The sequence below is a fragment of the Octopus sinensis genome, linkage group LG22, assembly GCF_006345805.1.
Source record: "Octopus sinensis linkage group LG22, ASM634580v1, whole genome shotgun sequence".
Lineage (NCBI taxonomy): Eukaryota > Metazoa > Mollusca > Cephalopoda > Octopoda > Octopodidae > Octopus > Octopus sinensis.
This window is the reverse complement of record NC_043018.1, coordinates 8,952,789-8,968,695: the sequence shown is the minus strand read 5'-3', so window position 1 is coordinate 8,968,695 and position 15,907 is coordinate 8,952,789. Positions and strand designations below refer to the sequence as shown.

The following is a 15,907-nucleotide window of genomic DNA, read 5'->3' as shown; positions in this document are numbered from 1 at the left end:
AAAGGATGAAAGGCAAAGTCGACCTCGGCGGAATTTGTACTCAGAACGTAACGGCAGACTAAATACAGCTACGCATTTCGCCCGGCGTGCTAACGTTTCTGCCAGCTCGCCTCCATTGTTATTTTTCTGGTGGCAAAAAGTAACAAAGCAGTGATTAATCCAGTGAAACCAATAATGACCTGTAATTGATCACCAAATTGCAATACAAAAATAAACAAACAAAATAACAATCAAATAAAAATAGGATGAAGTTTTCTGAGAGAAAGAGAGAGAGAGAGAAAAGCCCATCTCTTCTTTTCTCAACAGAACTTGCAGATTTTTATTTTGGTTTTCAATTTTTAGTCTTCATTTTTTTTTTTTTTTTTCTTCCCCAGGTACCATGTTATCCCTTTTTTTTTTTTTTTTTTTACATCAGAAAAGAGACCCAATCAGAAGTCTAGATTCTCCTTCCCACCTACGACCCAAGTAAATTACAAGTTGACTTGAGGTTGACTTGGAGATGTGGAAACTGGTGCAAAGTCAGTTGCCAGTGAGATAATCGAAGTTGGAGACAATAAGGCACTAAAATAGATCCAAGACACGGCATTGGAAATATGAAGAATTATAAATGCTGGGTGTTTTTAATAGAGATGAGAGTTTCAAAGGTTCCAACAGCCCTCGGATGGCCACAGACTTCAGAGCAATTTCAGAGAGATATGGATAGAGCGAGCGAGAGAGAGAGAGAGAGAGAGAGAGAGAGAGAGAGAGAGAGTATATATATATATGTTTATGAATATATTTTCATTTCTTTTTACAGCTTCTGATTTTTTTTCTTTGCTTGTTTGTTGGTAGTTTTATCTACAGAATAGAATTTTGGAGGGAAAGACTGTTAGAGGGGAAATACATACACACACACACACACAGATATACATATGTACACACAGACTCATGCAAACACTTTCACACTCACACACACATATGCATCCACAGTTGTTTTGTCTTTTACGTTGCCATCAAACATGATGGAGGAAGAGTTGTCAACAAAGAGATTCCACTGATGCTAGAGGTGGAGTGGCTTCTTTCAGCGGAGATTTATTCAGATACGAAGCACTGCTCTCACTCTTTAGTCTCCGGTAAGATCGGGTTTTCGGCGTCATTCGAACACCTTTCATGCCTCCGGTGCCATAGGTATCCATCACCTGAGAACTGGTTGCTTGGTAATTCTGGGAAGACTTCTTGCTGAAACTGCTCGATCGTCCTTTATTCGCAGGACGTGAAAGGACCGATTCATTCAAGTAAGGGCCTTCTTCTGTTGTCGCTGAGGAATTAGTGTTGTTGTTGTTATTATTGTTGTTATTGTTGTTGTTGTTGTTTTTGTGATGGTTGTTGTTGTTCTGCTGGTTGTCATGGTTTGACCGGCGCCGTCGGTCTGCAAATAGGTTTCTCCACGATTTATGAGTCGACTTGTTTTTGTTGCTGGTTCCGAGGGGGCTCGGCTCCGGAGCGAACGCCATGGGACACACAGAGTTGTCTTTACTCGAGATGTTAAAGAAATTCGGATTCGAAACTGATTTACGCATCTTCTTCTCGCCGCCATCGAAGATCTGCCGAAGTTCTGAAACACCTGGGTTTGCTGGTTCGTAAACACCATTTTTTTTCTTGGTAATGTTGCCATAATAAACAGAAGCAGCACGATAATTATTGAGTCCATTGCTGTCACAGTATAGACTGCTGCGGAGGTTTTGCAGTCGTGGGAAAGGCACGGGAGGTTTGACAGCCGCATTTTCCCTGTTGTCTTTCTTTGGCTCTGTTTTGCAGTCTGATGTTTCCGGATTAGAATCTTTTAATGCAGACATTTTGATGTAGGAATTCAAATCTTCACAGCTCCGGGATTTTAGCCGACTTCGTCTCCGTAAGCTGTTTTGGGATTTGTTGAGATTATTACTCTCGGAGTTGCACGTCAGACCCCCGTCCGTGTTGTTCTTTTTTAGACAAGCTGTCAGGTACCCCTCATTGTTTTCTGGCGAAGACTCGAAAACATTTAACAGCGAGTCCTGTTCCGGACTGGACAGACTCTGGGAATGTCTTAACATCTGTTGGCCGGAGGGATACATGTAGCCTGTGCGACCATTCGAGACGAAATCAGGGACACTTTGGTTGGAATTGTCGAGAGAGTTACTTTCAAGTGGAGCTTCAGTGTTAGGAGATTTTAGTCGAAGGGACCGGAAATCGGGGACAAATGCATCTGGTGACGAAGCGAGGACTTCGGTTGATGTAGTGTTTATGGAACGTATGGGTAGAGGGGGTGGAAGCTGATTATTGCTGAAGCTGAAAAAGAAAGAAAAAAACAATAAAAAAAGGAAAAACAATAAAAAATTTATTTCCGTTGAATTATTAAAGAATTGACAAAAAAAATTGTTGTTAGCAACTACAACAATAATTTCTTGCATTATTGTACTAATGCAATATTGTACTAATGCAATATTGTACTATTGCATTAGTACAATAACAGGTGGAGGGGGGGGGGTGTCTGTAATCTGGTGTTCAGCAAAATTGACTCAGACAGATTTTAGTTTGGAACACAGGTGGGTGAAACTAAACAACCCAAGATGTATTGGGTCAGTTATTGTCCATCAAAGGAACAGTGTGTACACAACCATGGCGGTGCCCCAGCATGGCCACAGCTCGTAAGCTGAAACTAGATAAAATAAAAAAAACCATACCGAAAGATGCTTCAATCTCTACAGCACATCTACCTGGCTGATAAATCAGTACAATTCACTAGGGTAACCAGTGGGAGCATTGCCTAAATGACGGATTACTTGCAGTGTTGGGTCAGCATGCAAAAACATTACAATGGATTTATATTACACGAACACACATTTTATCAACAGCACCCACTCAGTGTATGTGTTTTGCGGGTTCGCTGCAGTACAGCACTCTGCGGGGTGACTCCCTCATAGCACTGGGTATTAAAACACCTGAAAGTCATAGACAGGTGAGACAACTCACCTGCAATCCACCCCTCCACACACACACACACAAAGTAGAGGGAGAGAGAGAGATATTACTTAGCTCAAGACCTCAGGACTACATAACAACCTTTAGAACAAGTGTTAATATTTTTGGTAAATAAAAGGCACTGATCAGGAGAAATGGTGGGTGAAAAGACAAAACAAAGAACAATGGCCAAGTGGATGGGGGTGTGGTGGGGGTGGCAAGTTCATTCTTTGATTGAAAGAAAGTGAGTTCCTGTCTTGGTATCAGTGGAACAATAGACTCATCAATCACATGGAATTATTCAATTAGTGATTGATATGCTTCATCATCAAAGCCAGCCTGAAATGGGATGGGATGGGATGGGAGGTGGGGCAGTACAGCATTAAGGACAATATTCTACATTAACCCTTTCATTACTGTATTTATTTTGAGATGTTCTGTGTTTCTTTCAATTACTTTAAATATAACAAAGAATTTTGTAAAATAACTTTATCATTCAGCTTAGTGTTAGGAACATAGATTGTGACTAAGGTTTGGTGGAAGATTTTAATTCAGAACTTATGAAAACAAAACATTTGTACTCAGAGCCAGAGCCGGTTTTAGCCGGGTTGGTAACGAAAGGGTTAAGGGTTACAAAAATAAAGCTTAAGAAATCCCATTCCCTGCTAAGTTGCTGCCATGATACATTTGTAAGTTACTTTGTTACAATTGCCAGGTTTCCACTGAACAACTGTTAAGACACCAAGTTGCAACTGGTAAACTGATGCATTACATCTAAGTTACCATATTATAGTTGCTTAATTACTATGTTACAGTTGCTAAGATACCATTTTACAGTTATCATAAATCTTTGAGTATAATACGCAGGGGATTTTTAGGGGGCTTGTACCTCTGAAAAACCTAAACCTTGTGTATAATACGCACCCCTTCTCTAACTTGAGTCAAGGAGGTCTATATAACGTCCTTGGTTTGTAAAGATGTATACGGTAACGTCCTTTATTATTATTGTATATATAACATAATGCAAACGTGTAGCTTTTTTGTGCATTTTGTTTGCAGAGAATAAAGAAATAACAGTAATAACGTTTAATAAATGTTGCTTACTGCAAGTTATGGATGATTCTTTTATGACTTCATTGCTTTCAGGCTTAGCTTAAGGTATTTTCATGTCCGACATCACAAAATGCGTCTGAATAAACATTGCCAAACAGCAAATAAAGACTCGGACATTGCTTAGAAAATATTTTTCATTTTTAACCTCGTATATAGTACGCACAAGGGATTTTAACCTTTACATTTTGGGAACAAAATGCGGATTATACTCGAAGATTTACAGTACTTAGTTACCACATTACAAACAGTATTTTGTCAGGTTACAAATATGACAACAACAAAACCCACGTCACGAATCTTAAATTTCCGTCACAACTGTAAAGGCTGTTAACATAACTGTGACAAGTATCAAAACAAAATCCATGATGGTTAAAGTTACAACTACTGGAACAGTCAAGCACAGAGTATAGGGTAACAATTAAATGATACTAATAACAACTTACTTGGCAAGAAAGTCTGGTCGAGTCGGGGGCGGTCGTACCGGCACTGTAATGTAGGAAGAAGAAGTTCGTTGGCTTAGGTCTGTAATTTACCAAAATATGATTTATTGAAATATACATTGGTGTATAATGGAAATATACTTAAAGAACCAGATACAAGAATGCGTGTGTGTGTATAATAACTAATAATAGTGAAGAGTATGGAGACTTGTACATCCACAAAATTTATTTTATAGACATATACGTAGGCGTAGAAGTGGCTGTGTAGTAAGTAGCTTGCTTACCAACCACATGGTCCCGGGTTCAGTCCCACTGCGTGGCACCTTGGGCAAGTGTCTTCTACTATAGCTTCGGGCCAACCAAAGCCTTGTGAGTGGATTTGGTAGACGGAAACTGAAAGAAGCCCGTCGTATATATATATATATATATATATGTATGTATGTGTATGTTTGTGTGTCTGCGTTTGTCCTCCCAACATCGCTTGACAACCGATGCTGGTGTGTTTACGTCCCCGTAACTTAGCGGTTCAGCAAAAGAGACCAATAGAATAAGTACTAGGCTTCCAAAGAATAAGTCCTGGGGTCGATTTGCTCGACTAAAAGGCGGTGCTCCAGCATGGCCACAGTCAAATGACTGAAACGAGTAAAAGAGTATATTTTAATAAACTACATGTGTTTCTGGATGAGACCATCTCATAATAATGTACAGCTGGATGCTCTTCCTGGTGCCAACCTTTACTGGTTTCTAAGTATAGTAATTTATTCCAGTGGTTTGCATATGTCAAACATCTAAATGGGAAGTTTTGGTTGGTGGAAGGTGGGGGTCATGCTACTACAGCCCTAGGGGTATTTAAGATAAGGACACACCCAGATATACACATGTGTGTGTGAAGACACTTGCCCTGTGTACCATTTTGTGTGATTGAACCTGGAACCATCTGGATGTGAAGTGAAACTACTTAACTATCCAGCCAGATGACGGCTGGATGTACAGATAAATGACAGATGTTTGGCTGACAGATGACAAGTGGAATGTTTGCCTGACAGACATTTGACTAATGGACAGGGCCTCTAAGAGAAATTTTGCAAAGTGGGGCATAACAGCCTTCAGGGCTCCACAGGAGTGCTGGGGGTGTTCTCTTAAAATCTGGAAGGGGGTGTTTTATTTACATTTCTTCTGGAGTTTTGTTTTGACGAGGAGGTTTTTCCCTCATTCTCAAAAGCTGTCAATATTTTTGAGACAGTACTTCTTGATATACCAAACATTTCGGCTGTTTTCATTATGCTGGTGCCAGCCATATGAGCACCAACAATTTGGCCTCTTTGAAAGTCTGATAGATCTGTTATTTTAATGAATTTTAATTGCCTTTTTCTGATGATATCCGTAAAGAAACAGCAATTTTAGCAAAACATATTAAGCAACACTAATAATAAATAAAAAAACATAAAAATAAACAAGCTTTTGACGGTTTTATAGATATTTCAAAATTATGATGCTTTGATTTTACATGTTTCCGTAATTTTGTCCAACCCCTGTATATATATATTAGAAGATAACACATCAATTATCAATTATAATGGAATCTTTATAGGAAGGTAAGTGTGCAAGGTCATCTAGCCCATTGAAATAAGTGTTTATTTTGTCTAAAATGAAAGAGAAGTGATTTAGTTTGCAACAAAATGAAAGTGTTTTCCTTGAAAAATTAAATGATGAAGGGACAAGTGTTTTCCTAGAAAAATGAATTAAAAATTAACTGATTCAAGAACAAAAACTGATAGTAAAAATATGGTAGCAGTATATGATGAAATATTTTGAAATATTTAAATGAGGGCAACTATTTTCAAGAAACTGGTTCTGAGGTATTCCTTCTCTGGGAACAACATGTTTTAATTGCCCCTTCCCCTATCCAGCCATCACCAAGTTTCTAAGCATTCTCATTGCTATCAATATGTGATAGATGGTCTATCATTGATAAAGGTGTAGGGCTACACCTTTGTATGAATATGAATTTCATGATCTTAAATTAAGTAAAAGTTTGCTTCTGAATAGTGGATTGCATCAGTCAATATCAGTGGTTCTCAACCATATTTTACCTATGGACCCCTTATTTCTACATTGCTCAAGTGGACTTCCATAGCCATTTGATGTTTACAAAATCCTGTTATATTTTTACAATTAAATGTAAAAAGCACCATCCGATCGTGGCCGGTGCCAGCCTTGTCTGGCCTCCATGCCGGTGGCACGTAAAAATCACCATCCGATCGTGGCCGTTTGCCAGCATCATCTGGCAGGTAAAAAGCACCCACTACACTCATGGAGTGGTTGGCGTTAGGAAGGGCATCCAGCCGTAGAAACATTGCCAGATCAGACTGGGCCTGGTGCAGCCTTCTGGCTTCCCAGACCTCAGTTGCACCGTCCAACCCATGCCAGTGTGGAAAGCGGACGCTAAACGATGATGATGATAAAAAATCATATTTAAAAAAATTGTTAAAATATTTTGTTTTGTTGAAGTATAACTTATTTATTGAACATAAATTTGAACAGCAGGCATAGGAGTGTCTGTGTGGTAAGTAGCTTGCTTACCAACCACATGGTTCCAGGTTCAGTCCCACTGCATGGCACCTTGGGCAAGTGTCTTCTACTATAGCCTCAGGCCGACCAAAGCCTTGTGATTGGATTTGGCAGACAGAAACTGAAAGAAGCCCATCGTATATATGTATATATATGTCTGTGTATGTTTGTGTGTCTGTGTTTGATTCTCTGAATTCTAAAGAATTTCTAATAGGAAATTTCTTATGTTTATCCAACATATGGAGGCACAATGGCCCAGTGGTTAGGGCAGCGGGCTTGCAGTTGGATGATCATGGTTTCGATTCCCAGACCAGGTGTTGTGAGTGTTTATTGAGCGAAAACACCTAAAGCTCCACGAGGCTCCGGCAGGGGTGGTGGCGACCCCTGCTGTACTCTTTCGTCATGATTTTCTCTCACTCTCTTCCTGTTTCTTGAGTAACGCTGCGATGGACTGGCATCCCGTCCAGCTGGGGGGAACACATACGCCACAGAAACCGGGAAACCGGGCCCATGAGCCTGGCTAGGCTTGAAAAGGGCGCATTAATAAAATATGCGACATATACAATTTTGTGATTCCTATTAGCAAATGAAACATGTGTAATGGTGAAGAAATGATACTGAAAAATTTTCCTGCTGCCTGCTTAGTTACACACACACACACAGCAGGTGCAGTATGGTTGAATGGTAAAGAAGTTTGATTAGCAACCACAAGGGCTCGGGTTCAATCTCATAGTGTGTCACCTTGGGTAAATGTGATTTTCTATAACCTTGGGTCAATGCTTACCCAATGAACAAAACAGTATAAACTATAGAAGCTTTTCAGGTGGAACATACCCCTAATTGAAAAAGGTACAGTCTTTTAACACTGCACCATGCTGATTCTGCTGAAAATTACATTAAGGGTACATGTCTGTGGAATACTCAGCCACTTCTAGATTAATTCAGATGCAGGTAATCAAACAGGTCATCATTATCAAACAATGAAGGCCCAAATACTTGGATCAATATGATTGGCTGAATGACTCAAATGCATTGCCCCAGCATGGCCAGCAAGTCAAAAGCCTGAAACTAGTAGAAGAAAGAGTAAAGAAAAATTTACCGAAAGATGGTAAAACAAGATTCCAGTTTTCCTGCAAAATCCGAGGTATTTCTTCTTGGTGTTGTGTACAGATGGAGAATTGAGTGAGAGACTGAAGTTGTTTCGTTTCTAAGGCATATTCTTCAATTTGGTGAGAAATTTGTTGACCAGGCTGAGGGACGGAAAACGAAAACTCTATCAACAATAAACAAAAACAAAAAAAAATGCAAAGAAAACAAATAAAATACAGAATTGAAAGACGAGTTTTTTTTGTCCATTATCAATTTGTTACACTTATGAATAAGCCTAATGATTGTTATTGCTGAAATGCATTTTGATGTCAAACATACTTGAGATCGTCTGATTTTAAAATACAAACTTCCCGTTTTAAAGTGATTTCAACTAAAAGCTTCTGCCAAAATTTCTTATCAATTCAATTTCCAAACACCAGCTTGACAATGAAAACTATTTCATTAAATTCTTAATTGTTTCCAAAATTAACTGAAACAAAGGCAGAGGATATCAACAGAACAAAAGGGGTAAATCCCGCTCAACCCCAAAAGATTACAAAGCTATTTCAGCCATAGTGCATCTAAGAGTACATTGTCCAATGTGTTCTAATAGTATTGGGTTGTCTGGAAAGTTCTTGCCAATTTATAGTAGCTTACCTTTCGACTTATTTTAGAACATGGTTGAGTCCATAAAATAGGATTTGACTGCACCTCCATTTAGAGCACAGTTTAAGCTATCTTTTCGTGGAAGAAGGTTTATGTTCCTATAACCTGTGTTACTTCTGTAACCCTTTAAAATGGAAGATAAGAAAGTTTATTTTCAGCACTTGATGCTTTGGGAACCAGACAAAAATTGCTGCAGCTCGGCTGGGATGTGTTACCCCACCCTCCATATTCACCAGATATTGCTCCTTCAGATTTCCACTTATCCCGGTCTCTGCAGAATAGTCTTAATAGTGAAAATTTCAATTCCTTGGATGACATAAAAGGACACCTTGATGAATTCTTTGCCATGAAACCACCTCAATTCTGGGAAGAGGGTATTTTCAAGTTAAAGGAAAGATGGAGACGCATTGTGCAACAAAATGGTTCATATTTGGTTGATTAAAAATGTAATGGCTATTATTTATTGACCTTTTTCTTTCCGGACAACCCAATATTTCAGAAAATATATCATTATTGATTAGAACTCAGGTCAATCCTGACTGAACAGACTTATCACTAAAAGCATTCCGGCCATGACCATCTTGTCTTAATTTTAGACATAGAACAGGCATGGCTGTGAGTAAGAATTTCACTTCCAAACCTCATGGTTTCAGGTTCAGTTCCACCACCTGGTTTTTAGAGCAAGGGTCTTCTACTTTAGCCCCAGACTGACCAAAGCCTCATGAATGGATTTGGTACACGGAAACTGAAAGAAGCCCATTGGGTATGTGCGTATGTGAGTCTCTTTGCATTGATATCATATGATAGTTGTAAACGAGCATCATCATCACAGATCCAGTTCCTTGTTGCCACTCATCATCATCATCATCATCATTTAATGTCTATAGGCGGCGAGCTGGCAGAAACGTTAGCACACCAGGCGAAATGCACAGCCGTATTTCGTCTGCCATTACGTTGTGAGTTCAAATTCCGCCGAGGTTGACTTTGCCTTTCATCCTTTCGGGGTTGATAAATTAAGTACCAGTTACGCACTGGGGTCGATGTAATCGACTTAATCCGTTTGTCTGTCCTTGATTGTCCCCTCTGTGTTTAGCCCCTTGTGGGTAGTAAAGAAATACATTTAATGTCTATATCCCTGCTGGCATGGATTGGATGCTTTGACAGGATCCAGTAATCCAAATCCCTGCATTGTGCTCCATTTCCATGAAAACATGTATAGGGCATGAGTTATGACCAGGCATGGTTTCTAAGAATTTGAGTTCCACCCCAACCAACTAACTTAGCACCCAATAACTATACAATACCCTCGTTCTACTCTTTATGGCAGAGAACAACTTCATTAACCTATGGCACCAATTAACACCTTAATGGACTAGAGGCACTGAAAGCAACTTTTTCTAAAATCAGTCTAACCAATTACTAGTTCTGTATATAATAGTATTTTATAAGCTTAAAGCCATTAGCAATCACCCTGTTTTGACTAAAAAAAAAAAAAGTCTAATATTGGGGCCCCAATATTATAATATTAGACTATCTTCTTTAATCAATACAGGGTTTAAGCTTCATCATCATCATCCTCACCATCGTTTAACATCCACTTTCCATGCTAGCATGGGTTGGACGATATGTCTGAGGACTGGTGAACCAGATGGCTGCATCATGCTCCAATCTTGATCTGGCAGAGTTTCTACAGCTGGATGTCCTTCCTAACGCCAACCACTCTGAGAATGTAGTGGGTGGTTTTACATGCCACCGGCACAAGGGCCAGTCAGGCAGTACCCGCAACGGCCATGCTCAAATGGTGTTTTTTATATGCCACCTGCACAGGAGTCAGTCCAGCGGCACTGGCAACGACCTGACTCAAAGTTCTTTATTATTTTTTTTTTTGGCCTAATGGATAAGGCGTCTGACTTCGAATCAGATGATAAGCTTATAAAATATTATTATCATTCACAGAACTGTAAAATTGGCACTGCTTATCGAATCATCACAGAAAATGCACATGCTTGATTGTTTATAAAAACAATTACTATTTTTTTTACACCTTGAATGATAAGAAATTCCAAACATTTCCTTGACAAAGTAAAAGGTCTTTCATTTTTAATTATCAAAACCACAACCACAACATCAACATCAAAACGAATCTTACCCGAATTTTTTGTAAAGCATTGACCACATGTTTATCTAACAAGTCATAGAGACGGTCATCATCGCCTGGTTGTGTGTTAAAAATATATAAACCATCCCCCATTGGAGCAACACGACCAGCTTCTAAGGAGAATTGTCCTTGGCAGGAACTTTCATAGCAGCGAATGCTCTTCAAAGGCCATTGTGCTAGAACTCGGAGTGATCCCTGGTAAAAAAGATAATGATAAAATAATTAAACAAAAAAAGAAATGAAGAAATAAATAAATACTCAATTTATTCATGTATAAATCACACAGTTTTATATTTGATTCCAACTGCAAAAACACTAAAATAGGGATGTCACTCAGACATTAGTAAAAACAGTAAATGAACAGAGGAATACTAAAGATGATAAAATTAAAATCCAATTTTCTTGCAGAACTCAAGATCTTTCTTCTTGATCAGTTACCTAATTAACACACACACATGCATCGTTTTCCAAATACTTCATAATCTCACCATCAATGACAAGGAAAAATGATGCTTACCTGAAGAGCCAAAGTCACTCCATATGGGGAGATAAACAGCAAACAGGGGCAGCCTCTGGCACCAATACGTCTCAGAGTTTCAGAATTCTCTGGTTGTACCACAATGTAATCATCTGCAACAGAGAATCACCTTTCTCTTTCAGACTAGCCACATTACAGGATATAATAATAATAATAATAATAATAATAATAATGAAGACGATGATGATGATGATCCTTTCTATTATAGGCTCAAGGACTGAAATTTTGGGGCAGGGGACTAATCAATTACATTGGGCCCAATGTTTCACTGGTACTTAATTTATCAACCCCGAAAGGATGAATAATAATAATAATGATAATATTTTATAAAGGTGGTTACCAACCACATGGTTCCGGGTTCAGACCCACTACGTGGCACCTTGGGCAAGTGTCTTCTACTATAGCCTTGGGCCGACTAAAGCCTTGTGAGTGGACAGAAACCGAAAGACGCCCATCATATATATGTGTGTGTATATATATATATATATATATATGTGTGTGTGTGTGTGTGTGTGTATGTTTGTTTGTCTGCGTTTGTCCCCCCAACATCGCTTGACAGCCAATGCTGGCGTGTTTACGTCCCAGTAACTTAGCGGTTCGGCAAAAGAGACCGATAGAATAAGTACTAGGCTTCCAAAGAATAAGTCCTGGGGTCGATTTGCTCAACTAAAGGCGGTGCTCCAGCATGGCCACAGTCAAATGACTGAAACAAGTAAAAAAAAAGAAAAAAGATTGACATAACTCTTCGTGAAGGTAAAGAGACAGAAAGAAGTGTGCAACGTGATTGTAACAGATTGCTTATTGGTTTGAACAATACATCGTCAGCCCGTCCGTCTTTTTCAGGTTCAAAATGGAAACTGAAGAAGCGAAATCCTGCATTCTCACTTTGACAATAAACAATCGCTTACAATCGCATTCTGTTCTTCTTATTATTTAATAATGATAATAATAATAATGATGTGGAGGCACATGGCCTAGTGGTTAGAGCAGCGGACCTGCGGTCGAGGGATCGTGGGTTCGAATCTCAGACCGGGCGATGTGTGTGTTTATGAGCAAAACACCTAAGCTCCACGCAGCTCAGGCAGAAGGTAATGGCGAACCTCTGCTGACTCTTTTGCCACAACTTTCTCTCACTCTTTCCTCCTGCATCTTGCAGCTCACCTGCGACGGACCTTGTGAATGTTTGACATAATTGAGTTTTATTCCATAAACACTTGCGTCATCATCATCACCACCAAACACCAACATTATCAATGCTTTGACCCTTTCTTTACCATAATTCTGTGAAAATACACTGCCTTTGTTTTAAGTTTCAAAATAATGAAGAATTGGTAAAAATAACTTTGTCATTTTTAATCTGATGTTTGGAACATAAATTGACATGAAATTTTGATGGGAGGCTTAAATTTGGATCACTTTGAAAGAGGAAGTTTGTATCATAGAACCAAGAATGGTCTGAGGCAGGTTGGTAAAGGCCCCCTTTCATCATGAATGACCATGGGATTGCACCCAGAAAGTTTAGCCTCAAGGCACAAGTCTAACCAAAACCTTGTGAGAGCATTTGGTGGACAAAAACTGAAAGAAGCCCATTGTATATTTATATACATGTGTGTGTGTGTGTGTTTATGAGTAAGTATGTATGTATATGTTTGTGTATCATCTTGACATCATGTGATAGTTGTAAATGAGTGTCACTGTCATATAAGTGGTGTCCTTAATTTCCAGTCTTCCGGGTAAACATATCTGGCCATGGAGAAATATTACCTTATTTGGTATGAGGTTCGGTGACAGGAAGGCATCCACACCAAGAAGTGAAAGTCTTGTGTTATCAGACATTCTTCATATTCTCACAGGAATTCCTTGCAGCTTGTTTGGCAAATAAATTCCCCAAACCCATTATCGACATTTCTAGAATTCCACAATCTCACTGTAGTGTTACTGTCACCATTTATCACGCACACACACCATGCCGGTGGCACGTAAAAAGCACCATCCGATCGTGGCCGTTTGCCAGCCTTGTCTGGCACCTGTGCTGGTGGCACATAAAAAGCACCCACTATACTCACGGAGTGGTTGGCGTTAGAAAGGGCATCCAGCCGTAGAAACACTGCCAGATCAGACTGGAGCCTGGTGCAGCCTTCTGGCTTCACAGACCCCAGTTGAACCGTCCAACCCATGCTAGCATGGAGAACGGACGTTAAACGATGATGATGATAATGATGATGATGACACACATACTTACACTCAAACACACATGAACAAATGTATATAAACATACATACACATACACACCCCCATGCACACACACATACCCCCACACACACACATTACAATTGTTTTTTGTTTTTGTTTTTTTTTGTGGTTTTACACTCCTACTTAGAATTATGATCCTCCATTCACCAAAACTTACTTCCTCATTTTGTACTTTTCCATTAGCAAATCCCTTTACAACACAATTTTCTTGTTTTTACCACTTTCTCACTCAGTATTTAATTACAAATCCATTTTTTCTTTTTTTCCTTCTCCCTTTCCCTCCAAAACCAACCAGTGTTCTTCCTAGAATTGCTGCTGCAGGGGCACCACAATTCCTCATCCTTCTCACTATTTGTTTCAACTGAAGAGGAAATCTCTGCATTTAGAAAAAAACCCTATTTATTCATACATCCTGTCCTATATTTTGCAATAAAATTTCATTGGCCTTTCCTCGCCATTTCTTTGAAAAACTTATAGAAAGTGAAACATGGCCACCTCTACCAAACTGTGTTTTCATGAGGTCCATAACATTTTCTAATTTAGGTGCAAGGGCAGTGATTTTGAGGAGAGGGGGTCAGTAGATATCAATTGACTAGGATAGTAGACGGTCACTGTATTGATCCTGAAACAACATAAGGCAAAGTTAAGCTCAGAGATATTCTTTCCAGGGAGTAGAGTTTTAGCTGTTTCAACCTTTCCCAGTAGCTGAGCTGTTGCAAAGAGACAATCTTCTTTGTGAATTTTCTCTGGATTGCTTCAAGGTCCGCTGTTAATTTCACACTGGTGGGTGACCATAGCTGTGAGCAGTAATCCAGGCAGCTGAGGACGAATGTCTGTCAGAGGACCATCATGATTTCCTTATCTCTGGTTCTGAATGTTCTTAGGATCCAGCCAGCCAGTCGTCTCTGCACTTTGTTGCCATCCTGGTACATCAACATCAAAATAAATATCAAATGGAAATTGTAGTTGTGATACCTGTGCCGGTGGCATATAAAAAGCACCATCCGAACGTGGTCGATGCTAGCTCCGCCTAGCCTGGCTTCAGTGCCGGTGGCACGTAAAAACACCAACCGATCATGGCCGCTGCCAGCCTCCCCTGGCACTTGTGCTGGTGGCACTACACTCACGGAGTGGTTGGCATTAGGAAGGGCATCCAGCTGTAGAAACACTGTCAGATCAGACTGGAGCCTGGTGCAGCCTCCTGGCTTCCCAGACCCCAGCCAAACTGTCGAACCCATGCTAGCACAGAAAACGGACTTTAAACGATGATGGGGATATCATCATCATCATCGTTTAGCGTCCGCTTTCCATGCTAGCATGGGTTGGATGGGTCAACTGGGGTCTGTGAAGCTGGAAGGCTTCGTCAGGCCCAGTCAGATCTGGCAGTGTTTCTACGGCTGGATGCCCTTCCTAACGCCAACCACTCCGCGAGTGTAGTGGGTGTTTTTTACGTGCCACCTGCACAGGTGCCAGACAGAGCTGGCGAACGGCCACGAACGGGTGTCACCGGCACGGGGCCAGGCGATGCTGGCAACGGACACGAACGGATGGTGCTTTTACGTGCCACCGACACGGGGCCAGACAGAGCTGGCAACCGGCCACGAGCGGACGGTGCTTTTACGTGTCACCGGCACCGGGGCCAGCCGAGGCTGGCAACGGACACGGACGGATGGTGCTTTTACGTGCCACCGACACGGTTGCCAGACAGAGCTGGCAAACGGCCACAAGCGGACGGTGCTTTTACGTGTCACCGGCACGGGGGCCAGCCGAGGCTGGCAACGGACATGGACGGATGGTGCTTTTACGTGCCACCGACACTGGGCCAGACAGAGCTGGCAAACGGCTACGAACGGATGGTGCTTTTACGTGCCACCGACACGGGGCCAGACAGAGCTGGCAAATGGCCACGAACGGACGGTGCTTTTACGTGTCACCGGCACGGGGCCAGGCGAGGCTGGCAACGAACACGAACGGATGGTGCTTTTACGTGCCACCGACACGGGGCCAGGCAGAGCTGGCAAACGGCCATGAGCGAATGGTGCTTTTACGTATCACCGGCACGGGTGCCAGACGAGGCTGACAGCGGACACGAACGGATGG

At 40.8% G+C, this 15,907-nt stretch overlaps 1 protein-coding gene across 2 annotated transcripts in view; it reads right to left on the bottom strand.

Annotated features, from left to right (window-relative positions):
• Positions 1-348: 348 nt before the first annotated feature.
• Positions 349-15,907, bottom strand: part of LOC115223226 (dual specificity protein kinase splA) — a 108,620-nt gene continuing 93,061 nt past the window's right edge. The window contains exons 4-8 of one of the 2 annotated variants that reach the window (XM_029793709.2): positions 11,534-11,646; positions 11,008-11,211; positions 8,203-8,353; positions 4,536-4,614; positions 349-2,307 (exon numbers count right to left, since the gene is read on the bottom strand). In XM_029793709.2, the coding sequence (XP_029649569.1) occupies positions 1,017-2,307; positions 4,536-4,614; positions 8,203-8,353; positions 11,008-11,211; positions 11,534-11,646 (1,838 nt within the window). In that variant the 3' untranslated portion in view covers positions 349-1,016. The remainder of the gene's footprint in view (positions 2,308-4,535; positions 4,615-8,202; positions 8,354-11,007; positions 11,212-11,533; positions 11,647-15,907) is intronic. The other variant, XM_029793710.2, reaches the window with a different exon arrangement.